Raw genomic sequence first — 24,895 nt, forward strand, 5'->3', positions numbered from 1 at the left:
TAAAATTGAACGGCCAATCTGAAAATAACAAAAAAAAGGGGGGGTTTCATTTAAAAAACCAGAGTTGGTAACTACCACACGTTTATGATGCACCCCGTATATTGGAAAGTAATTTTAAAATGTGGACCTTTTAAACATGAAAAACTTTCGTTGGACGAATTTTCTTGTAAACTTCATATTTACTGAGATATCGCACTAATGAGCAACCCTGTATATAGGGAGACGAGCGATTTTGTTGGCGAAGACCAAAATCGCTCGTGGTCTTCGCCCACCACCTTCGCCAATCTTAATTTTGTTAATTTTAATTATTTATCTTGACCGAACATAAACATGTTATACATGGTTGAAGAGCATATTTAAAGGGAAATTTAAAAATGCAGAAATTCAATATGGCGCCCATAAGAAAAACAAAAGTTGACTTCGGCCTCATTGAACATAGTGCGCCCTAGATTATTTTTTACTTCATTTTCAAATTCACGCTCATTTCTTACCCCCACCCTGAAAATTTCGTTATTGTATCTTTTATAATAAACACGATATAAAGGATTTTATAAAACGCACTTTTTTCTTTTTTTCCCTGTATATCCGTTGCTATTCCGAGTTCAAAGAAGTTGATGACAGATTATTTATAGGCACTTGATTGCGCAACATTTTCCCCATTTGGTCCACCCTGTAACTCTAACGGTTTCCAATATCCCCATGTACATCATTGGACACACTGTATATACAGTGTCGCTGGTAAGTTTTTGGGGCCTTCAGGCCGTGGTAGAATAGAATAGAATAGAAGAACTTTCACAGTTGTGTTCTTTGAGCGAATACAATACAATACGTTACACCTCTGAGGATGTAACTACTACCTCTTAAGCCTGAAGACCTCTCCAGTTTCCAGCAAATGAAGGCAAAACTTTAACTGTTTTAATACGAGTCATATAGTTATCAATAAACCCTGCTTCTTCTATAAACTACAATCAGCTTAATTAATCCAGAGTCGTTGTCCATTGGGCATTGCTTGAGTCTAGACAGGCCTGGAGGCTCACTCCATTCCGTCTCGCGACATACGGAAGCGCGCAAAGTCCTCAAAAACTATATTGTCGTCATCGTCGTTCTCATATCGAGCCCTGGAACATTTCCAATGTACAATCGACTCTACTTTTTCGGTTGGTGCGCGTCTTGCCTCTCAATCGACCTGGTTTTCTTCAGGGCCGCAGTCCGCTCCTTTTCCATTGATCCAGGAGCTGGATGGAGGAGCTTGAAGGGCACATCAGTAACCAGCTCACCGCCAAGAGTGCCACAGTTCAGCTTCACTCTCAACGAGTAGGAAATGACGATACCGATGGCATCAATTGGGCACTTGCCTTCGGGCACCTGCTCTCAATTGTCCGTTAACTACTGGGACATTCACCAAGTGGAAACCTTACCAAGGTGGAACTGGCCAAGTTAACGTCGTCATCGCGTAGACGGCCATCCAAAGCCACCCCACGTCTATCCTTGTTTGAGGACGCCAAAGGCACCAGATAGACCACCTTAGTGAAACTGGCGCCAGGCGTGATGGGGCAGCCTTCGCGCGTCTCCAAACTGGCCACATACTTGGAGAATTGCGCATTTACCATGGTGACCTGGGAACATTCGTCTCCTAAATAGGACAGGGAAAGGTCTCAGTCCAAAGGCTCACCTCGCAATGCTGCACCACGTAGACCTTGATGTTGCGCACCTGCTTGCGGGAGTTGTTGGAGATCATGATGTTGGCACCGATCTTCTCCCCATGGTAGTAGATGTCCTTGTCCAAGGTGACCTCCAAGTTGATCTTACCGCTGGAGAACGTGAAGCCTTTAGAGATGAGCGACGAAGGAAGCCGATTGCCGCTACGCGCTGAAACCCAATCAACAAGAGTTGAACAGTGAGATCACGTGACTATTATGTGATATTGTTCAGAGGTTCGTACAGGTGACTTTTTGGTTCGTAAACGCCGTCAAGAGGACGTGATTTTCGGATCTAATCCCGAAGTTTAATATAAGAAAAATTCCTTAAACATTAAGCTGCGGCAGCAGATCCAAATATGCCTGAAATCAATGAAACCTGATGTTGTGAAGTGCAGTTATAAAGCAAATTTGGGCAGTTCCATTACAAAACTGACGTAAGGAGAATGCGCTCTGATATGTGAGTATTTACGTTTTCCCTTCCCCAGACAATTATTTTAGATTTTTGTAAAATTTTCTGTCTTGTGGGGTTTTCAGTCCTTCCCGTGCCTACCTGGAGGTGCAAATTGCAACTTCTTAATGGCCAGCTGGACGGTGCTTCGCTTATGCCCTTTATCCTCCTCGTTATTTCCCACCCAGCACTTGACGTAATACTCCACTCCCAAGGGCTTACCTTGGTCGTCTTCCCCTGGTTGAAGGGTCACCTGCCAAACTTATACAATTAGGCCCGAGTTGACTTACCCATCCTCAGTGCTTACCGAACAGGGGGCCATGTCGGGAAAGTGGAAAGTAAACGGAAACGCATTGGGCCCCATTTTCTTCACCAGCTTCTCCTGAATGGCACTCAACTCGGCCTCTAATTACAGACAAACCCCCCACTAATCAACCCATTTTAAATCCCAATGCAAATACCTTTGTCCCTCTTAGTGGGTGCAACCTGTGCACTGGTAATGGTCATTTCCTTGCTGAATTTAACGCCCATGACCTCGTCCTCTTCACGCCCATAGCGGTAGACGGTGACCACTGCGCAGAAAACGCGCCGCCCCTACAAAGACCCTTCAAATGCGAAAAAAATACTAAAACCCTAAACGTTTCGCTCACCTGCAGGTAGTCATCCTCAAGCACGACCACGCCATCGATGGGGTCGGTGTGGTCGAGGTGGTCGATGAAATCGCGCTTACCTAGATAGACTGTGATCTTACCATTGGGTGTGGTTTTCTTGAATACCTTTACTGCAACCACCATTGAAGAGAGAAGGCGTGATGCGGGTGTGCTGGCAAGTGACAAAGACGCCCAAAACTACAGAAGACACTCTTTATATTAGCGATTAGTCTAAACACCATTAAAACGACACATGGAGAACACATTTTCTGGGTGCGCCTTAAAAATCCCATACAGGGTGTATAAAAATTGATCCTATTCAAGCCTACCTGTTCTACTAGTGGCAAGACACTCTGAGGATGGCTTGTGTGACCAAAGTGGCCGTTTGCCTGCTGATTTGAAGTTTTTATGGGGGTTTTGTGGGGTTTCCTAACAGGATTAACTTCTACGTTGTTCACTTAGGTAACAAACTAATTGGATTCGCTGGAAAGACTGTTTGCGCGGGTCTTGAAGGCGACTAAATGGTTCAGGTAAAGCGCATTTAAATGCAATTAGGGTCTTGGTATGCGATATGCTGACGATATTTGTGGCTGAAAGCTTCATCAGAATTCAATTGTCTTCAGTTTCGTTTTTTGGCTTTAATTGATTCTTTTCTGTTTGGGGGGCTGTGGGACTTTTTTCAAGAAATAGTTGCTTCTCCGCTTAGTTTTTCATTCCGCTCTTTCGTCTTAATCCTGATGTTCTTCAGTATTTTTGTTAGTTGCAGGTTTGCTGGTTCTCATTTAGCGAAATTTCTTATTTGCGATGGTTTTCTTCAGCTTTTTTTGGACCGAAATTAACTAAACGTTCAAAAATCATTGACGTCAGAGCTCGTCATATTTGGTCATAATTGGTGACTTTTACGTCTTTTTTACGTGATTATCTAGTTCGGTGCTAGATGGGTATTTTTCGCTTTTCGCAACCGACATGGAGAACTTTCCTCATCCAGCGCGATTACAATTGTTTGTCAATTAAGTGTAATTAGCATCAAATTACCAAAAAATAATTAATACATGCACTTGAAGAACCTTGCAAACAAGCGTTAGAATAGGATTAACAGCGGTTGAAAGCGCAGAGTGCTTATTTATTAATTAAATTAATTCCACAAATATAATTTAATAGTTTTTGAGGAGTAATTTAACGGGCCCGGTAAATGGGCCACGTTGCTGTAACGTGGACAGCGCGACAACACTGGCGCGTGGCCGAGCCGACAGAGCCCTGTAAACATCTGATTACTTTGACAAGGCACGGTGACAGTTGATTATCAGTAATGGCGGAAAGCAGTTGGACAATAACATTTACCTACAGAGAATTCGTAAAAACTACCTTATAGCCCTGCAGGATAGATTGGAGAGACAAAGCCCAAAGGACTTGGCCTGTACATAAGCGACTGGGTGTTATTTTCATACAGCCATAGGCCAGCTGCACACGTTGCATTTAAGTTTCCTCGCATTCTGTAATTAGGATGTTTGTATTTTTGTGATATATCTGCCAGAAGAGTTCGATTCGCGCGAAACAGTGAAAAAAACTGAAAATTTTCCCCACGGGGCCGTTATGGTGAAAAGTGGTTGGGCACTTAACAGATAGCCATGGCGAACTTGAACTTTACAAGGAACATTGGAGGTAGCAGCCTCGGAAGGTCTAGTGTTAGTTTTGGAAGTAACTCTATGTCGGGGCATGTTACCCCAGTGTTCGGTCAGAGACCACCATCCGAGAGAAGAACCATTCCGTCAATGGGGTAAGCGAGCAGGTTTTTCATTCATGCCTCATTGATATAGGTTAGGAGTGAAAACTTCCCAAGGAAGCCCCACTACGTTGCTATTGCCAGGTGCTTAACAGCCATAGTCCACGAATGCTCATGCTTCTTTTCAGGTTCAGTTCACTGATAAGATAGCATTGTAGGTACTTGGTTTTTTTGCGTACCAATGTGAGCGATTTTATCTATCTCTGCGTGTATCTTTAACTATGCCAACTTGGGCCCAAGTCCTAAACATTTTTTATATATTCGATTTTGTTCCTATGCCTCAAAAGGCACAGAATTTTACACAATTTACTAAACCACCAAGCGTTGTCACTCCTGACACACCACTCTTTAGCCTTTCGTCAGATCTTTTTGATGTAAGAACTTTTACTTTGCCCATTTACTAACACCAGCCCAACTACTTAAATTTAACATTTAGGACCGCTCTAAGCCCCGTAAGTTTTGATGGGAAGTGATTGGTCCTCAGCTCTTAAGGCTTGAGGAGGAAAACGGCATTGAACCATTGTCTTGGCGCCTTGGATCCATTGACCTTAACAATCTAGTCGAAATCCTCCATCCCCATTTACTTCACTGCTTGCATCAAGGTTACTTTTGGCTTTTTGAAATCCGACTTTAAATCAGCGATTGCGAAACGCATGAAAGAGTTCTATTCCCACGCAAAAAACCCAAAAACTTGAAGCTCCAGGCTGTTTAGTTAACAATTAAAGTGTACACGCTGATGTTTTTGGTAAAGAGAAAGTTGGACTGTTTTTTTATGAAACCGCTTCAAATGGTTTTAAGAAATGTCCGCATCATTCTGGAAACAGTTAAATCGATAGGTCTTATCAGTTTAGCTTGCTTGGAGATTATTATTGTTAAACAACCCGGAACCTTATCAGAATAACAGCAATGCTTCAACAAGAGAGCTTCAATTGCCTGCAGGTTGTTATTATTTCGTTTGTTTGTGTTTGGGGTTTTTCGACATTCAAAGCGCCATCAGTAACGTAATTTACATTTTAGGAGGCAACAATGTAAACTGCGATTTATGAGCCGGTTTTGCCCTGATAGGATGGAAATTGTTAGAACTGGGAAAACCCCCACTCAACAAGTTCTGGAGATTGGATTGAAAAAGCGTTCAAATAAACCTCAAGCAAAACATCAGAGAGTTGCAAACAATCCAAAAGTTGTAAGACTTTGAAAATAAACTTGGTATAGCTATACCGAGGGCAGCAATAATCTTGAAATTTCAACAGAAAATTAACAAAAGCTAATGCTGCAACTTTGGATTTGAAGTCCAAAGTCGCGATCAAGCCGTGTGGAGTACACTGGATAAAAAACTTAAATCTCTGTATCTAGAACAGATAGAAGCTCAATATTTTAGGCCGAAATAGACAAAACCTTGTAGAATGAATTCCGATAATTTGGATTTTCCAGCGGTGCAGGCTTAAAGAATTTGACACGGGCTGAGGTATAACACTTTAGCCTAAAGCGGACGAAACTATCAGCAATAAAAGGAGATTCGAATTTTGGTGGTCCAGCGCAAATTTAAAAAAATCACCTGTTCAGAATCGCTGCGACTGTGAGGAGAGTTTACATAAAAATATATGACCAACCTGAAGAAAACTACACAATCAATGATGTACATTTCAAATTTTCCAGCAACTTCGGAGGATTTTTGAAACACTGTTTTTGCCCCTCCAAATCGGTCCAAAAATGTGGCATACATTACAAAAGAACGGACAACTCTATATCTAAAGCAGATAGAAGCTTGAAATTTTAGCCCAAATCAGACTAAACTCCACCGAATGAATGCTCAAAATGCGATTTCCCTGCTGCTCATTTTTTAGTACTCATTTTCTTTGCTTTTATGTAAAATTGTGGCACAAGCATTCTAAATTTGTGTTTTCGTTTTGTTGCAGAAACTCGAACCAAATGGGTAACATGAACACGTCCATGAACACCTTGGGTGGTTACAGTTCCTTCAACTCAGTGTTCGGTTCTGGAGATGGCAACACGCCCTCACTACTCGACTTGAGCGAGTTTCCTTCACTGACCAACCGAAATTCGGGAGATGTGCCGCAGCCGAACCCCATGCCTGGGGCTAAGCCCTACGTTGGCATGGTGAAGCAGGTAAATGGTCGGAAGGCGTTGGACAGGGCCCTCCTACTGACCCGTTTTAGTTCCCCTTTCAGCCGACGTCTGAGTCGAGCGAATTCACTATGTCCAGCGAAGACTTTCCAGCGCTTCCCGGCACCCAGAACCGGGCCGAGGGTGCATCACCCGCCGGCAGCCAATCGGATGACAAGGGTGCGCTAGACGGGACGACGAACGATGCGCAAAGCTCCCAATCTGGACTCATTCTACAATCGGGCGGTTCTCTTTCCGATAAGATTGGATCGAAACATGCAGGTAACATGTTTTGATTGTTATGTTTTAAACGCATCTGAGGATGCTTGCAAAGCGTTCGAAAGAAATCAGCTGAGGTGTCTAAACTATTGATGTTGCGCTCTTAGGTGGTATCAGATCGACGCCAGATGGGAGAGTGAGTAACATCCCCTCCAATATGGTGTCGGATCAGTTTGGGGTTGTTGGTTTGCTGGCGTTCCTTCGAGCGGCCGAGTCCGACCCCAACCTGGTCTCACTCGCTCTCGGGCAGGATCTCACCGTATTGGGGCTGAATCTCAATTCTCCCGAGAACCTCTATCCGTCGTTCGGAGGCCCTTGGGCAGACCATCCGTGCCGTCCTCAGGACGTCGACTTCCACGTGCCACCCGAGTACATTATCAATCACGCCATCAGGTAACCACTCTCTTCTCCGCTTGTAGTAAAGGCGAGGCGGTTGGCTCATCCAGTCGATTTCCAGGAATAAACTCTCCCCGATGAAGCTAAACCAGTACAAAGAGGACGTGTTGTTCTTCATGTTCTACACTAGCGTGGGTGATGTACTTCAAGTAGCGGCAGCTGCGGAACTGTAAGTGTTTTCCGGGTCACGATCAAACTGCTCAAAGTGATGGCGGTTTTCTTTTCTCCGCAGGTATTCCCGGGAGTGGCGGTACCATATGGAGGAGAAGGTGTGGATCACTCAAGTCCCAGGCATGGTGTTTCTCGAAAAGACGGCCAGTTATGAAAGAGGCACATACTACTTTTTTGACGTCCAGAGTTGGAGAAAGGCAAGACAACCACACGCACTTTCTGCCACGAGGACTTTAACTGTTTCGTTTTCTGGGTTGTTTTAGGTTGCGAAAGAATTTCACCTGGATTACAGTAAGCTCGAAGCGCGGCCCAACTTGGGCACGTGAACACACTTGGCTGATTCCATGACGCCCGTTTTCCCCGGGCATCCCTGCCGCGTATAAATAAATGAAAAGTGTATACATTATAATAAAACTTGTTAATTTTAAGGCTAATTTTGGTCTGGAGCGCGGCGCGTCGCGCTCCAGGTTCGGATGGGTATTAACAGTTTCAACGGCAAACAACGCACGATGGTTTTACATTGTAAAGATATACATTTTTCATTTCATTTGTATATTAATTTGTACAATATTAATAAATACTTACTGATTTATTTTACATTTGAGTTGAAGGCGTACTCATCTAGATCTCCGATTTTTCTGTGAGCACTGTTTATGTTGTTTAATATAGGAGAACTTTTGATTTTTTTATTTTACTCAATAAGGAGCGGCATTCTGCCTTGCAAGGTTTTTAGGGCGCTTAAAGTTCAGACTTGCACGTGGGAATACATGGACGTAGTTGTGAAAAGTAATATTTTTTCATCAAACTTGTTGGATTGGTAATTTGCGACTAGTTTAAAGGTTTCTAAACATTCTATAATAATGTGGTGGTTAATTAGTGACTGTGATGGTAATCACTAAAAGACGCCTATTTAGGTTTGTGGGTTTTGCGGACAGATGGTGACAAAAATAGTGTTTCATTTTTGCCACCATCTATTGACTGAAAAACCCACAAACCTAAATAGGAGTCTTTTAGTGATTCTATGCTAATGTTAAATGCGAAGATGTACAAGACTACCTGGGAATTGTTCGTATTGCGATTCCTTGAACAATGGGAACTAAAATTAAACATTTTTGGACACTTCAAAATTGACGTCAGCTTTTGGAGGTTAAACGTCGTTTCCATGCCAACGTTGTTTGTATATATTTCTCAAATCGTCTCTCCTTTTCTCTCTTGCCCCTAGGCATAGTGGATGAGCGACAAAGAGCAATTAAGGGTTATCATGGCGTCATGTTGCAGATTGGGGACAGTTTGGCAGTTGCGATTGTCAATGGCATTGATTATTGTTAAATTAAACACCACAAAGTCCTAGCGTTTATGAGTATTTAGTGTTAAAGTGCCAAGAAGTGTTAGACACTTGTGCTGTCCAAAGATGTGCTTGAGAAATAGGAGAATGGACCAAGTCTTGCAAAAATGTAAGTAGGTACTCATTTCATTCACATCTAATCTTTGGGATTCTATTTGTGGCTTCGGGTTTTTTGCAGTAAAGCCCGCGCTTTTAAGCTTTGAAACAAATTCGATCAGGTATAAAATAGGCCTAAAAATCAGTGTTTTGACTTCGTCGTGCAATGACCTTTCATCCACGTACGAAAAACACTGTTGCCAAGATGGGCTTTTCCAATGTGTGGATGAGACTTGGCACAGATGTCTAATATCGGGCGTCCACGGCTTTGTCCCATAAATTTTAACAAATTTACTTGTGCTGATTTAGATCTAAATCGACCATTTCAATATCAGAGTACGGCTTGACCCCCTTTGAGCCTTGTGAAAGTTTAGAAGCGCCATATCTCCTAAAGGGTTGAAAATATCGGATCGGAGTCGTGTGTCAAAAGTGTTCTTTCACTTTTCAGCATTTCTAACCTCTCAACACCCTGACCCTCATTTTTGATGATCTACTCGACATTTTCACGCATATCCCGAAAACGGTTGGTATAATCGAAATATTCAATAGGACGAAAAATCGTACGCTATCTTTCGGTCATAAGGTTTTATTAAAAACTCCTAACCCCTAAAAAGATAGAAGCTAAAAAAGTCTAGCTGTAAGTCCTGAAAACCAATTCGGTAGAGCGTTTCTAGATCTATCTTTTCTTTAAGCGTCAAGCGAAGTTGCCAACGTCCAAAGAGAGGGGCCCACTTTTAGTTAAACCTTTTCTGCCTGGCTGTCTGTATATTTAGACTTTAGTCAAAATGTAGATCATCTTATACCTACTTCGAAAATATGACGCTTTTCACTTGTTTTTTTTTTTCAGTAAATAACTGAACATTTGTCATTATTAAAGTCTGTGAAGATTTAACAAACCACTTGATAGATTTGAGGCAAACTCACCTACTAAAAATTATTCAAAAAACCAGCAAAAAATCTAGATAAAGTATCAAACAGAAAAGAAAAAACACTATTAACACATCCGAATTATATTAATTTATTATAATTTCCATAAAATAATAACATTTACAATTATTATTCAGGTTACAGATTCTCCTATAACATAATACACCCTCTGTATGTATAATATAAGCTCATCAATTTAGTCATAAGGTAAAGCGTAGGTATGACTAAGAAACCTCGAGGCATTACTCAATTGAGTACAGATCGAAATGTATTTGTTGTACAGTTGCAGTATCTGATATGATAGGCAAGGGAAACGCTGAGGAAAGTAGAGACGATTTGTATCACATTTGGAAAATTTGAGAGGTCACAGCCAAGAGGCGCCTGAAAGGGCCCGTATCTAATCCGCCCTCTTGGCTTACGCTTAATGACACCGAGAAAAACACCAAGCCTGTGAGTGCAAAACACAGGACGACGACAGATATTTTTAGTTAACATCGAATACACTTAGAAAATGTCCATACGTTTATCATAAAACCGAAGCCACTAGTAATTTACACCTATCTAGACCTACAACCTTAAGTTAACACTCATAACAAAGAGGAAAAATCAGTTTGGTTGATTTCTAGCCAATAAATTAAAGGCTCTGTTTTCTCCAGTGGTGCAACCAGTCCTTGTCCAATTCAACGCACATTTACTGCCAATGACTAGTTGCCACGGCAACAGTTTGGGACAGAGCCGTTTGCACCACCACGGATAGCTAAATAATTAAAAACAGCTAAAGCAATTCCTAATGTGATAGTGTCCCTTAGTCTTGACTCCTCACTAAACTAGAAAAATTACCCTTCTAGATTCAGCCTTATGCTCTAAGACCAGTGAGTGTAGTACAAGGGCAAACCCCTAATTTATATCGAGATACAAAAACTAGTTTGTGCCGAGAAACCATGTTGTATTGTATACAAACCGAACAGAATGTTGAAGCGACCACGGAAGTGATAGTCAAATTTGCACATTTAAATTCCAAATGACACTATGTTACAATGTAGGTATACATATGAGATTAACATTCACTTACGGTTATCTATTTATTTTATTTTTTGATAATAACATTCTATGTTACATTGACGGTCATTTGCATTCTAACCAGCTAAAAACCAAAGCGTGCGCTGCTCTCAGGACTTAGTTGACTTGACTGACAGAGTGTCCCGACCCAGCGTGATCGATCCTGGTAGCAAACGATTTCTATGGCAATCACTATACGAATGCTTTTTTTCTTACGACGGCTCTTTTTCTTGCTTGCGACCAGCATTGTTACGGTGTCTAATCAACAGAAGCAATTTGGGTAATTGGGCCACTCTGTACACTCATGTTTGAAGCCCCTATAGGTCTAGACAAGCGCGCAAGCTCTCACCTTGTTTTGCCGAATAATATGACAACGCTATCGAAATCATTTATTCGATTAACTAGCAAAATCCACACTTAAGGAAAAATCGTAACACTAATGGGATTTTCTCCCATAAAAAAACAGATCTGAGCAATAAAACTCTTGAGCAACCAAAAACAACGCAAATAAATAAATACGCCTACTATATTGGGTGGGCGCGTACTGGAAGCATTAGATCAATTTTAGCAACAGCATCCAGCTCAATGCGCCCAGTTTAACCTATGAGAAAGTGTATGCACGCAAGATAAACCACTTCATTCACTCACTTGCACTCTCATAAATAATAAATACTTTGGTCCGACCAGCGGGAGCCTCTCAGAATGGATTTTTACAAAAGACAATCAACAAAGCGCAGTTACGTCCGAACTAGTCAGAGGGGCGTGTTGAAAAATCCCACTTCGGATAGTTGATATGTCGAGCCCTTCCGACCAATCCGGAGCGCTAATCTTTGCTGATATTATTTACACAAAAATCTTGACTAGCTTAAAACCATCGCGTTGCGGAAGAAGTGGAATGAGCCCTATTAAAATCCGAATTTTGATTGATCGGACACAATGTCCACATGTTATGTACAAGAATTTCGATTAGAAGCTCATTCGACTGTTTTTAGAGCAATTTTTTTCCCGACCAATCAACACACACAACCATTCAGGGATATGTTGTCGCCGCAAAAACAACAACGCAACGATAACGAAAAACGAACAAATGAATAAGGGCGAGAGGGCCGCCTCCAACGGGCGTCCTTACTACGATTGCCAAGCGTCGGTCGCCCTTCATCGTATATCTCGCATGTTTTGCTTTGAGCCAAAGATTTTGAGCATTTGGTCCTCGTAGTCGGTGATGTTGCGCTTCATGATCTCCATGCAGGGGCCCAACAGACGCTCAAACGCTTCTACGTCCAAAACTGAAACAAAACAATTGCTTCTTTAGGCTTGAAGCCGAGCAGTCAACAAAATGTTCTCGAATTAATTCCGAAGAAACCCATCGATGGATTTTGCTCAGATTTACACGGCAACATTGGTTTGTTTAAAAGTTGCGTCGTCTGGTTATGGAGAATTCAGGCCTTGAAGACTGTCGTGCACAAACGGCGTATGGTCAAAAAAAGTTCCCAAATGAATCCCAAAAAAAACCCTTGATGGATTTAGCGTATATTCCGACATCAATGAAAGTGAAGCCTTTCTTCAAGGCTTCTGAGGGTAATGTTTTTATATTCAGAATAAATACTCACAGGCCAGCTTGACGTCGCCATCAGCAAAGGCAGAGGCGGCGCGAGGTCTGTGGGTGACCAGGGCCAGTTCCCCAAAGTAGCCACCTTTGGCAATGCGGTTGATTTCGATCTCTTTGCCACTATCGTCCAGCACGCTGATCATCACTTCTCCATTTTCCACAAAATACATCCCGTCAGCCGCGTCACCCTAGCAGACAAAACAAATTGAGCTCTTAGCTATTCAGCTGCAATAAACATGCAGGTTTTACCTGTTTGATAATTCGCTCCCCTTTGCCAAATGTGCGTGGCACCAGCGCATCAGCCAAATTCATCCGCTCGTAGGGCTGTAAAGTCTTTAGCATTGGCACGCTCTCAATGAGAGCCTCGTACATCTTCCTCTTCTTGAAGGCAGACTTCAGCAAAATACGCCTGAAAATATCCAAATCACTTCAGTCCAGCAGGGCGTCCACCATTAGGTAACCTACCTAAAAGTTTGCCGATCCATTGCCCATAAGGAGCCTTCAGTATGGGCCTTAATAGTGGCAGCTCTGGGCATGTTGTAGAGCAACGCCAGCTCTCCAAAGCTGCCTCGATTGTCGTAGGTGTGAATATGAGCGGGTTCCTGTCTTGGATCCGCTTGGACGTACGCGTGGAAGATCCCACTGAAACAATCGAAAAATGCTGAATTTCTCCAATAACCAGCAGGAATTAGCCTGATTGCATGTAATCCAATTGAGGAAGTTAGCGCGAAACATTTGAATCGATTTTAAGAGCCGGCCGAGTGACGTCAAACGAGTTATTTAGCTTCCACCGACGTCACCAGTTTCCTTACACAACCGGAAAACCTTTAATATCGGTCTCACGCAATGGCCCTGCACCCGAATGGCTTTAATTTGTTGCCAAAGTCACCGATTCAAGCAAAAGACATTAACTTGATCCCGAAGATCGTTAAAGGCGGGGATCGGCACCGCTTTCCCGAGGCTCTTGATATCGGTCCACTCTGTATAGTTCGGGTCGCTTCATATATTAATAAACGTCTGACCGGGGCAATAATTGTGAGGCCAACGTTGTTCTGCTAAAATACACGGAAAAATTGCGCTCCGGATTAGTTAACTGGGTTAATAATGGGTCTGGTTGGTTAAACTGGGTTGCATGCGCTCTTTTAAACATTTGAAGTTGAAAACATTTATTTACAAAACTGGTTTCATTCACTTCATAAGTAAATTCGAACGAGAAACCATTGAAGTGCGCTTCAATTTTAACTACTAGGACTCCAGTATATTTTCTGGGAACTTGACAAAACTGATTGACGGAAAATCACAAAAATTCGATCTTCTTCGATTCGATCTGACCTTTTTTTTAAATACTAGTAAAGTTTGGACACCGATTTCTCAGCCAGTTACTGGGAAATGGTCTCTTGAAGGGTGTAGTGCAGATATGGCGCAGTCCAAAAATGACCAAAGTTTCCAAATTTATTCCGAAAAAACGCCTTGATGGAATTAGCCCGAAGTCATACAGCAATTAAACTCAGACTTAAGACCCCAGTTATCGAGAAGTTCTCTGTTGAAGCCTGTAGTGCAGAAACCGCACAAAGGCAGAAAAATTACCAGTCTCCAAATTCATTCCGAACAACTTCTGGATGGATTTAGCCCAAATTTACACAGAGATGAAGTGAAGCGTCCTTTCAAACTTTTGGAATTTATTCCGAATAAACTCCCTGACGGATTTGTCACATAGATTTAGCTCAAATTCACGTAGGTAGCAATTAAAGTTAAAGAGTAAAGCTTCCTTTAGACCCCTTGGTTTCAACCCCTTAACAAATCAACCAAGCGGTTGACAACATTGCCACTGTTGCCAAGTGCAGTTTTTTCTCCCCAATTTCGACGAATCAATTATAAATCGTTTGACAAACAGAAATCGAAACCGGTACCTTACTGGTTTGGTTTGAATGAGAGCAGCTCCAAAGCCTTTGGCAAACAATACGCGCCGGTTACGACATTCGCAGCCTTACAACATGTTTATTTTCATTGAGCGATTGGGTCAGGCTTGCCATAATCATTTATAACCCAAAAAACCGATTACCATCCCGCTTCGTGTTATCATAAATTTGCCGAGTTTATTTTCGCACATGCGGCACATTCAGATGTTTCAAATTAACAGACGATTCCGCCAAAGTGCTTCGAGAACGAATAGCAGAGACAATGTGTTGTCTCTGCGAATAGTGTGTTTTCATCGTTAATTTGTTCAATTCGATATTCTCCCGTTTACCCACTGTAGTTGGGAGGCTATACAGCCATTTAATTGATGTTTAGTAGATGGGGCCACCATGAGGGGTTATCCCCTATCGACTTGTCTGACTCTACAAGCGACCTTTAAATTTATGAAACACTATTTGACGTGAAACCTGTTATTAGCATGCAAATAGCAAGTTAATTAAACCATGCCGTGATTTATCGGGCCCCATGGGGACTAAACTTTTCCCAATTGCAGTTTCCTAGCCCATTCCAGCTCAACATAGCCCCATGCAAATTAAATGAGGAAAATTTTCAGTGACTACAAACCGTCTCCTAGATGGAACTTGAATCGGGTACTGATACAGTTTAATCAACTTATCAGGCCCGATTTGATGGATCGGTAAGGTGCAAAAGCTGTAGAATTCCACATAATGTTAAGCTTCTTAAGCCTCAGTGACGGATGTGAAATTCTCGCGTTTGTTTAATCGCATTTAGTTTTAAAAAAGCCTTGATAAAGAGTCAGAGGTTGACGTAATAAAAGAGGAAACTAAAAAATCTACTAACTTTTACCCGGCGGGAAATTACCGGAAAAAGCTTTTCCACAGTTCCTGTCAGTTTTCCGAGACCAATCAACCTGGCTGAAGTAGTTTTAATGGCTTCGATAGGTTAAATACGAAGGCCAAAGGAACAATGAGGCGCTTCCTCTATTTACCAATGAAAATGTCATCCAGACATCTGGCTGAGTTAATGAAAAATGCCCAGAGGAATACTGAACAGTTGCGGAATTTACAAAAATATTTTGTAGCTAAATTAATTAAGAAAAATCCGGTTGGCAGCAGGACTAAAGTAGAATCCTCTATTCGACAATGAAAACCACATCCAGATATCTGGCTTAGTTAATGAGAAACGGTCTGGGAAACAAGGTTTTTCATATTTTCGATTAAAAAAAGCCCCACTACATACCTACTCATTAAATATAAATTTCACAGAACTCAAGCAGAGCTTCCTCTGAGGTCAGTGAGAGCTCTATTCACAAAGCTGGCGTTGAACACTTACCTTTGAATAACATAGAAATTGTCACCATCGTCACCCTGCTTGATCACCAGCTCATCTTTAGCCACTTTCCTCTCGAACATGGCATCCAGCACCTCATTCATTTGCTCCTTCTCCAGAGAGCGGAAGAGGAGGATGTTCCGGACCGCCTCGGACAAACATTGGCGCTGCTCATCCGACTTGGGGAAAATGGTGCGAGTTCCATCGTCGTCCTCATCCTCCTCTGGATCGTACGTTTCCGCAAAGACGGATTTTCGCCGATTTTGGAAACGTCCGACTGGAGGCTCTGGAACAAGACCCAATAAATCAATGCTGATTGCACCTTTTACCAAATCGATTATCAAAATTATCATTAATGGTGACACCTTGCCTCTTCAAACACAGGGCTATTTTCAGTTTTGAAGGGACTAATATCGGATCAATCGATTTCCAAGTCCAATGCAATATTCATTGAACCAGGCTGACCTGGATGTCGCTGCGAATTATGGGCATTTCCTTAGTGTAACAGACTATTGTCAAAAGTCAGACCAGGCTAGATCTGGTCATCGGTACGGCCAGTGGCCATTTAAACGGCAAACTAGCACAATCACGAGCCTAATGCGAAAGGTGAAAGCGTGTGCTTGATGTGCCAGATTGGGGCAGAGCGAGTAAATGTCGCTGAGAATTGAACGTTGACGCTGATTAATGACTTTTTAATGAAATCACACCAAGTAACTGACCTAATCCAAACAGAATGTTGTGGAACATTAGCGGAAAAGCTTGGACAAGGTCGAGGCTGGAAAAGTGTTAAATCGTGAATTTTGTAGCCTGATTTGATGTCCGCTTGATTACGATTGAGACATGTTGTGTTATCTGGATGAGTGACGTTCTATTGAAGACTTTAACGCAGAATTATGCAGTCATTTCGAAGAGGCCGCTTAATGGATTTGGCTGAAATTCGCATAGCTACTAAAGTGAAGCTTCTCTTCAAGACTAATGTACGGCGCAAGTTGATATCTCCTCTCGTTATGAAGAAATGGGACTTTGAAGACTAGAGGGCAGAAGCCAAAAATGTGCAGTTTTCGAATTCATTCCGAAGCAACCCATTGATGGATTTAACCCAAAATGACTTACTAATGGAAGAACATATTTATCCATTGGCCCGCAAAACCCTCATCCATACATCTCGCAGGTTAAGGAATAATGGTAAAATATTGGCAAGGCTGCAAAAATGAAAATTCGCGATTTTTTGTGTTCAAACGGCCGGTTTGATAAGGCTAATCATTGCATAAATATAGCAGCTATGTTTAAACGAGTAAACAGGGCGACCGGGTGCCAAAAACTGACACAGATACAAATTGCATGCGAATTAAATCGGGAAATCAGCCTTCAAGGAAACCTCCTGCCAATTTATCCACTTTACAGTGGGCTGGGCAGGTTTGTTTAGTCTAAAGCCTGCAGCATAACCACTTACAATTAGTAGAAAAATTACACACTTTTAACTGAACGTAAAATCAACCTGACAAAACAAATGTTGAGGAAACAACCAATTGAAGCGCAGCCTTAACAACAGCTTAAACTTCTACAGAGTGTTGGCAAATAGGCGTAATTAAACGAACGGAAAAACTATCTACTTGTCAAAAGAACCAACAAAAAATCAAACCTTATGCCTTACCTTCTTCCTTGGACAGGGTGGACTCGTCTGGAGAGAGGGTTTCTGAGGGTCCGGCGCCCTCATAGAGCTGAGCACTAGCCCGGGCTTCTCTCAGCCGATTAAAGTATTCGGATGCATAGCAAACCACATCCCCAGGCTGCTCTAACAGGTAGCTGATGGTAAACTCCAGAAGAACCTCCCTGAGTTCGTCGGGCACTTGAACCCGGGCTCCCACACTGCCACCTCGGTTCATATTCCCTTCTTTTCTCGTAATTTTGAATGCGTTTGATTGCCCGGGGCTCGAAACAACTGACGTTTACTGACGGGGGGCGCAGGCAGTGTCACTCGATCACTGCCATATGTGGAGCCCTGGCTGAACGATTTTCTGGCTGTTAAACGTGCGACTCGCTAGCTGAAGGCTAAGAAGCCACCATGGGTATGAAAACCGATGGAAAGTCCAAGCGCTGCAGCAAGTCAGGTTAAGGCCTTATGGGGATTTTCACTCGCAATTTGTCGATTTTCGCGATTGTTTGGACGCGACACACTCACTTCACAGCATTTTTGAGCGTTTCAATAGGCGTTTCTGTACACGGAGACCTTTAAGGCTCGATCAATGATTAATGATCGGCGACCGACCTGACGACTGACAACTAGGTGACAGTACAGGTGGAAATGCCTTGAGCGCCGCGTTGCCGAGTGGTGCCCGAGACAGGAGCATATAAAGAAATCATCCGGAACTATTGGCAGATTTTCGCAGTTTTTCCTTAACTCACTAAAGCTAGTGGGTAAGGGCTTGCAAACCAGCCTGATGATTATCTGGAAAAAAAGCAGACAAAAGTAAATGTTGGCAATCGGAGAGCTTTGATGTGAAGGTGGTTTAGCTCATTGGATCATTGGCCCTGCTTGGCAACAACGACGAGCGAAAAATAGCAGCTCGTTAATGGCACTATATACAGGGTGATCAACCAACCAACATTGTTGCCAATCAAACAGAATTTTATTGTAGAATAACTCGATTTATACGCTTTATTTCACCATCGAATGCCGAATGGCTCGATTAGCAAGAGTTAATATAAATCAATGACAGATTTAAATGTCAATGGCGTCAGACAGTTGTCAAACCCGTTCTCCTTTGAAAGTTTTTTTGGGGCTTTCTCATGGAAATAATTGGCGAAATAGGGTGTTTATAGCGCTATCTAAGTCTCAATGAGTTTTGAGTTCGGGACGTGTGTGAGTGAATACTTACTTTCAATAAGACCTGCCAAAACCATGGCAAAAACTTGCGGGGTAAGTTTCATAAGCAAATTTGCAAAAAAATAGCGGGAAAATACTATTATGCATAGATTGCATAATAGAGAGGCATGAAAAGTCAATTTCCTCCAAAAAAATCGTTAAACTTTAGTTACATCTGTGATTTTAACCCCGTGCGAAGCATTTGAAGTCGCATTTGACACACCTTGTTTCTAAAGCTGATTTCTTGATAATCAGGCTATATATTGAAATGGTACCTTTAACAGTGCCTAAAGAAAACTTCGTTTTCCAATTGCTATCAATATGGTTCAATTACATTTAGGACTAGCTGTCCTAGATGGATATTCATCTGCCTACTGTATGGACGACTCTGTATATCTGACAGTTTTGCAAAATTGCCAAAAAAGTACCGAAGGCCTTTGATTTTATCCACTTCGGTACTACACAGGCGGTTTTAGTTATTAATTGCATAAAAATTGAGTCCAGTCCTGTACTAAAACCAGCTGTTTTCTTGATAAAACGGTGTACATTTCATACAAATCGGCAACGTGGGTTTTAGTGAGTATACGGGAAACAAAGTTCTGTTCCTGAATTTGTATTCAAAACTCACTTTATGGCTCTTAAACTGAATCTAATAGTGGCTGCCAGTGAAAACTGGGGAATTGGCAAAAATGGCACGCTTCCCTGGAAGCTTAAGTAAGTACTTGGGAAGACTGAGCAGATATACAAAACTTCAACGTATATTTCATCAATATACAGGGTGTTCCATCAGCACATGATCAGAAGGATTCTTTGGCTCAAAATAAGGCGATCTGCCTGATTTTTATTAAAGAAAACTGTCCAGTTTTCTGCCATTGACAGTCAAAGTTAAAAACAGAAATAATTGTTTTGTGCAAAAACTATGAATGCTACAAGATTTTTAAAAAGCCCAAAATGATAAAAAATTACTAGTGCATCAACTCAAAAAATCAGTTGATTCCAGCCACTACATAAAAAGTTCTGGTAGTTTTTGCACCGAGACACTCCATAATTCCTCACTTTCCCAAAACGGATGAACTCGGTTCATCATCAATGAGTCATTTAAATTAATTCCATCATTCTCCCGATATTTCAGAAAGCAGAATTTTTTGAACTGACCATCAATAGCAGAAGTCAGAAATTTTTTCTTAATGATAGTTAGATCGGATGGTCTTTTTTGAGCCAAAGAACGTCACAGTACTATTTTGATCAAACACTTACATCTTTCCGATTGGACACTGACGCGAAAAACGTAGGCGATTCATTTACTTCCCGATTTGGTGGCATTTTTTTACGTCGAGTTCTACACATGCCAATGAAAAAACATGTAAATACCCGGAAAATTTCCCCTAAAAATGGTCAATTTTAGAAAGGAAATGGCCTTCTTTCGGACAATGACCTCAGCAACTGAAGACAAAAGCAAGAAAAACGTTGTAATAATGGGCAGGAGAACTTGGGAAAGTATCCCAGCTCAATTCAAACCGCTGCCTAATAGAATTAACTTCGTGCTGAGTCGATCTGGCTTAAACTTGGATCAGTACAGCAATACTCAGAGTTTTACTAGCTTCCGAGAGGCTCTGGATAAGCTGGAAGAGAGCGCCTTTAGGCAACTGTACGAAAACGTGTGGATTATTGGAGGATCCAGCTTGTATAACGTGAGTTAACATGCACCTGCAAATGCCATGTAAAGACCCTTAGTTCGTCCACAGGAAACCTTCAGATCGCCCCATTTCCATAGATTGTATTTGACAAAAATTCACAAGGAGTTTGATTGCGACACTTTCCTACCTGCATTACCTGGCAATCTGAAGGAGATTAGGTAAGAAACAGATACAACGAAGTAAAAATCTGAAGAACTTCTCCTTGCAGTGATCCAGCAGTGACTGAAGATATTCAAGAAGAGAATGACATTGAATACACATTCCAAGTGTTTGAAGTAACTAATTAAGCAATAAATCGACGACTTCTAACCAAAATTAAAACAATATATTGATATGTCGATTGTAAATAATTAAAATATATAATTACATTGACTAACATAAATTAGTTGTATCACACAAATAAGACCGCGCTTTATCGTTCACTAATTTATCACGTAGTTTTATTGGGACTTTTGCATTATTACCGTCGAATCTTCAAAATACAACACCATTTTAAACTATATTTGTATCAAAGTGTTTTTAAGTGATTACAGTTTAAATAGAATTAGAATTTCTTCTTTGGCTACTTAATTAAAAATAAAGGATTTTTTAAATGAAACGTTAATCTATCGTTTTACAGACATTTCCGTAAAAGGAATGTTACAATTTTTGTTAACACTATATACTAGGCGGATCACCAATGAGACCCTCCTAACTGGAAGTTGCCATTGTGAACAAACCACCCAGTATATTTTAATTACTTGCCTGTTTACACATAACATCGGTCAATTTTAGTGGGTCCATATATCTTCAAACGTAACAAATCTAGACACTAATCAGGAGTTTTGATTAGCTTACAAATTCTTAAATAGAAAGGTTCTGATCTTCAAATATATCTTGGAACTCAAATGAATTCGGTTGCTTGATGCACATTTGGAAATCGTGATAACGAAAGTATTGCTTAAAGCCTACATAGCTTGTCACAAATTCAAATTGTCGTCTCATCCTAATTAGTTTGACTACCTGGCTGGCTTAGCGTTACAAGGCTCTGGTTAGGGCTTCTTGTGCGGATTGGGGCAACTGATGCTTTTTCGTGTTGATGCTGATTTGTCGATCGCCAATATTGGCGGCCTGATTCGACCAATCGCCCGTTTGTACGGTGGTCCGGTAGAATTTCGATGTGGTCTTGTTGAAGATCGGCAGAAGCTCGTTGGCCTCATTGGACAAAGCCTTTTACACAAACCTCGGTAAATCGGCAGGAATTTTTTTATTTTTTAGCTAAGTACCTTCATGTAGATGACGGTATCGGTGCCGTAGCCTTCGCAGGAGAGCAACACCAAGTCGCCGTGGAAATATCGGGCATATAGACGGGAAATGGGCAACCCGTATCCATATCCAGCCAATGGGACCGTATGAGCGTCCGATTTGCTCGGTTGGGGCGCCGTTGAGTACATGTACTTAAACAGATGGTCTGTAGTGGAGCGCCGAATACCCCCACCTAGGTCAGACATCTGCAAACAGACACAAACATTCAGTTCTACTCGCTAGTTTCTTTTTCAGTTATTTTAAGAAAAACCGCCCAAACAAGTCTGGAGAACCAACGCGCAAGTACCTACATGGTTACGCGTGCAATTCTGCAAATGTTCACGTGTAAAAAACCGTTTGCAGACTTCCATCAGCTTTCGTTTAGGAAATATGCGTGTTCTCAATTTAACCTAACACTTGAACACTTTATAACACGTATAAAGCACCACTTTAAGGACAAAGTCCCCGTCATATTGAACAAGCATTCTGCTTGAAAACAGCACTTTCACTCTCACCTTCAAGCAGATGTCCTCTTTTCCCTTGGAAACGGCGACTGTGATTGGTGGAAACTCGTTGCTGGAGTTGTGATACTCCATAACGGCTCGCATTGAGTTCTTGAACAGTTCGAAGAGCATGTGATAGAGATGCGATGGCACGTAGACAATATTGATGTATTCCTCCTTTTGCAGGTCTGGAAACCGAACAGTCGGGTCAGTGATGGAAAACTGTAAGGGAGAAAATTACCATTGTGTTGGCCCTGATTGATGATCAAATCGGGCGAAGCCAAGTAGTACTGGTCGCATAGGAAGCGGGCATTTTCGTATGCGTCTTTAATTACGCTCACCACGTCGCATTGAGTGTCGATGCATCCAATGTATTTGCTTCGATTTGGGCCTGGGGCGTTTTCGAGCTGGCCCCCAAAAATCAACGCTGAAAATAAATTTACTGTTTTACCGTTAGAGAGATTCGGACACACTTTGCTACATCTAGAACTCGTTAAACTGTAAGTAGATGGCTCAAACAAAACATTGAGAATTGAGTCATCTAATTACTGAAATGGAAAATAATGAGCTAAAACCCCGCTTAGGAACTTACTGTGTTGATTAATGAGCATCCTGATGGAGATTCTGGACATATAGAACCGATCTAGAAAGTACTGAATGCTGTGCTCAGTGTGACAGTCCACGTCGTGGGATTCCTTCAGCTCCAGAACGCCCTGAGCCATCGTTTCCACAACGTCTGAGTGCCGATTTCTGATCTTCACCAGCTCGTTGCAGAAGTGCTCCATTGTGCCCGGCGTCGGATCCTTCTTCTCGAACTCCAGGATTTCCTGAAAACTCCTCATGTACCTGAAAATCCAGATTTAGATGCAAACTACCATTTCAATTTGGACGGGAAACTCACCAATCGTTGACGGCAATCACCGAGGGCATTCTTAGAAGGTTTTCGGGAAGGAGTGCAATTTCCTTCATGATGTTTGCGAGACGGACTGGCAGCTCTTTTCTCAGGAAAATGAACGACTTCTCTTCAGATGCGTTCAGGCCTGGAAAAACCAGCCTTGGATGAAGCCTTTGATTTCAACGGTTAGTTTTCGATTACGTTAAACTTGGATTGGCAACGCATTTAGCGGGCCTTGCCCATGAAACGTCGGTTGCATTAATAATAGACAACCGGGCTGTATCCTGGATGGCAACTTTTCCGCAAATTTCTGTATTTCATAATGAATTATTTCACATGGGACTGTCCTAGACAACAGTTAAAACCCCAAAGTTTTCTGGCTAATTTCCTGTATCATTTTACATAGGTAGTAGACTTTGATTTATTCCCTCATGAATCCCTTTATGATGTTCATGAAAATCTAACACATAAACCGAGTAAACAACAACAACAGCAGCGTGATTAATAATAAATTAACATTGCAGTTACGCTTCCTTTGGATGACGCAACTGAAAACATATTTGTTCCATGTATTTATTTTCTTTTGTAGATGAACATGCTTGGATGTTTTGCAACGCCTGACTATATTGCAGGCTGGGGACAGTGGAATTTTGAGAAAATGCCCAGTACGAAACCCATCAGAAGTGCCTAAATAAACAATCATTGAAATCCGTCCTTGGAATCACAGACAACTTTGTTGTTTATGTACATGTTTATTAAGAGCGATGATAACAAGATTAACATCGATAAACGTTCGAGCTGCGTTGAATATTTACCGATTGCACAACGATGTCGTACCTACATATATGTTAGTCAAGCAGCTCAGGACCATCATAAAAAGTTCACACCTAAAGTGATTAAATTAAAATGTGCATTTGCCTGGCAACGTTTCAATGTCATTGCAAAAATCTATCTATGTAATGGACGTGGGAGGTGAATGATGCATGATACCACTGAATCCATCACGTTCATTCAATGAAATCAAGCGCCTATTTATTGCAAGGTTAATATATTATTGATTCGTGCTGATGCCTATATTGTATGTCCGATTGGCCAAGGAATAATGAAAGTTTCAATATGGAACGTATCTAGTCGTATTGATATCTGCGAAACTCTCAATTTATGCAAAAGCAAAGCAAGAAGACGATTTAGGGCGGCAATTATCTTAGAGAACCCGAACAAAGTTAATCGAGTACGTGCAAAAACTGGGTCTTTGCAATCTAAAACAATAAAGCACGAAAACAAAAGTTTAAACAGAAAATTTTTAACGCAGTTGAAAGAAAAACTGTATTCTCAAATGGGATAATGCAAGACCAAGCACGATTCTTTGTAAATTTAAGGAAAAGCAGCGCAGTTTGCGACTGATAGAATACTAGAAAAAGGAGATAAAGTCCTATGAAATTTCTTCTGGTGACCCAAGCTTAGCTCATTGTTGGCCTGTTGGGTTTTTCCATTCATAAAAGCAACCGAATTTTCACATTTTTAACTACAGTTGAGTCGGGATATAACGAACTTGAAAATTGAACTAAAACTGGTTTGTTATATCCGGAGTTCGCTATAAGCGAATAATGTTACTAAAACACGTGGTGTATTTTATTCCGTTATTTTTACATAGAGTAGTAGAAGTTAGTAGGTATGACTAAAAAGAACACAAAAAGATAAACAAAATTCAATTTGAAATCTACTTAAAGTCTGTAATTTTTGCTGCAAAAATAGATGTTATTTATGTAGTTCTCAAGATCACAAATCACAAAAGG

The 24,895-nt window shown here is 41.4% G+C and overlaps 5 protein-coding genes and 2 long non-coding RNA genes across 14 annotated transcripts in view; 3 read left to right on the forward strand and 4 right to left on the reverse strand.

Annotated features, from left to right (window-relative positions):
- Positions 1–901: 901 nt before the first annotated feature.
- LOC109543598 (arrestin homolog) lies at positions 902–3,717 on the reverse strand. Its single transcript, XM_019913400.2, has 9 exons — positions 3,128–3,717; positions 2,799–2,996; positions 2,610–2,742; positions 2,456–2,553; positions 2,251–2,401; positions 1,673–1,869; positions 1,419–1,616; positions 1,175–1,365; positions 902–1,118 (listed from the first exon to the last, which is right to left on the reverse strand). The coding sequence occupies exons 2-9, from the start codon at positions 2,940–2,942 to the stop codon at positions 1,034–1,036; spliced, it is 1,197 nt and encodes a 398-aa protein (XP_019768959.1). The 5' UTR covers positions 2,943–2,996; positions 3,128–3,717; the 3' UTR covers positions 902–1,033.
- Positions 3,718–4,076: 359 nt separating this feature from the next.
- Positions 4,077–8,232, forward strand: LOC109543600 (CCR4-NOT transcription complex subunit 2). 4 transcript variants are annotated; one of them, XM_019913401.2, is made up of 7 exons: positions 4,077–4,575; positions 6,498–6,708; positions 6,771–6,987; positions 7,092–7,377; positions 7,442–7,549; positions 7,613–7,748; positions 7,815–8,232. In XM_019913401.2, the coding sequence occupies exons 1-7, from the start codon at positions 4,427–4,429 to the stop codon at positions 7,875–7,877; spliced, it is 1,170 nt and encodes a 389-aa protein (XP_019768960.2). In that variant the 5' UTR covers positions 4,077–4,426; the 3' UTR covers positions 7,878–8,232. The 4 variants fall into 4 exon arrangements, with proteins under 4 accessions (XP_019768960.2, XP_048518229.1, XP_048518231.1 ...); XM_048662272.1 differs by having other exon boundaries at positions 4,079–4,575; positions 6,759–6,987; XM_048662274.1 differs by lacking the exon at positions 4,077–4,575 and adding an exon at positions 5,011–5,033 and having other exon boundaries at positions 6,759–6,987.
- On the reverse strand, positions 8,224–8,764 carry LOC125502852. The gene is made up of 2 exons (XR_007280572.1): positions 8,608–8,764; positions 8,224–8,403 (listed from the first exon to the last, which is right to left on the reverse strand). It is a non-coding gene; the product is annotated as an uncharacterized LOC125502852 (long non-coding RNA).
- Positions 8,765–8,838: 74 nt separating this feature from the next.
- LOC109543596 (dihydrofolate reductase) lies at positions 8,839–21,021 on the forward strand. 4 transcript variants are annotated; one of them, XM_048662276.1, is made up of 4 exons: positions 8,839–9,009; positions 20,126–20,411; positions 20,466–20,575; positions 20,626–21,021. In XM_048662276.1, the coding sequence occupies exons 1-4, from the start codon at positions 8,963–8,965 to the stop codon at positions 20,702–20,704; spliced, it is 522 nt and encodes a 173-aa protein (XP_048518233.1). In that variant the 5' UTR covers positions 8,839–8,962; the 3' UTR covers positions 20,705–21,021. The 4 variants fall into 4 exon arrangements, with proteins under 4 accessions (XP_048518233.1, XP_048518234.1, XP_019768951.2 ...); XM_048662277.1 differs by having other exon boundaries at positions 8,841–9,005; XM_019913392.2 differs by lacking the exon at positions 8,839–9,009 and adding an exon at positions 18,609–18,774.
- LOC109543595 (cAMP-dependent protein kinase type II regulatory subunit) lies at positions 9,987–18,158 on the reverse strand. The gene is made up of 6 exons (XM_019913389.2): positions 17,509–18,158; positions 15,858–16,140; positions 13,053–13,229; positions 12,837–12,996; positions 12,589–12,775; positions 9,987–12,264 (listed from the first exon to the last, which is right to left on the reverse strand). The coding sequence occupies exons 1-6, from the start codon at positions 17,738–17,740 to the stop codon at positions 12,134–12,136; spliced, it is 1,170 nt and encodes a 389-aa protein (XP_019768948.1). The 5' UTR covers positions 17,741–18,158; the 3' UTR covers positions 9,987–12,133.
- LOC109543594 (pyruvate dehydrogenase (acetyl-transferring) kinase, mitochondrial) overlaps positions 20,721–24,895 on the reverse strand; it is an 8,051-nt gene continuing 3,876 nt past the window's right edge. The window contains exons 2-7 of one of the 2 annotated variants that reach the window (XM_019913388.2): positions 23,106–23,244; positions 22,797–23,050; positions 22,446–22,631; positions 22,217–22,392; positions 21,683–21,907; positions 20,721–21,626 (exon numbers count right to left, since the gene is read on the reverse strand). In XM_019913388.2, the coding sequence (XP_019768947.1) occupies positions 21,435–21,626; positions 21,683–21,907; positions 22,217–22,392; positions 22,446–22,631; positions 22,797–23,050; positions 23,106–23,244 (1,172 nt within the window). In that variant the 3' untranslated portion in view covers positions 20,721–21,434. Of the gene's footprint in view, positions 21,627–21,682; positions 21,908–22,216; positions 22,393–22,445; positions 22,647–22,796; positions 23,051–23,105; positions 23,245–24,895 lie in introns of both variants that reach the window. The other variant, XM_019913387.2, reaches the window with a different exon arrangement.
- On the forward strand, positions 23,224–24,304 carry LOC125502853. Its single transcript, XR_007280573.1, has 2 exons — positions 23,224–23,284; positions 23,689–24,304. It is a non-coding gene; the product is annotated as an uncharacterized LOC125502853 (long non-coding RNA).

Source organism: Dendroctonus ponderosae, unplaced genomic scaffold (assembly GCF_020466585.1).
Source record: "Dendroctonus ponderosae isolate FM_Combo_2020 unplaced genomic scaffold, Dpon_F_20191213v2 Dpon_F_20191213_10, whole genome shotgun sequence".
NCBI classification, from domain to species: Eukaryota; Metazoa; Arthropoda; class Insecta; order Coleoptera; family Curculionidae; genus Dendroctonus; species Dendroctonus ponderosae.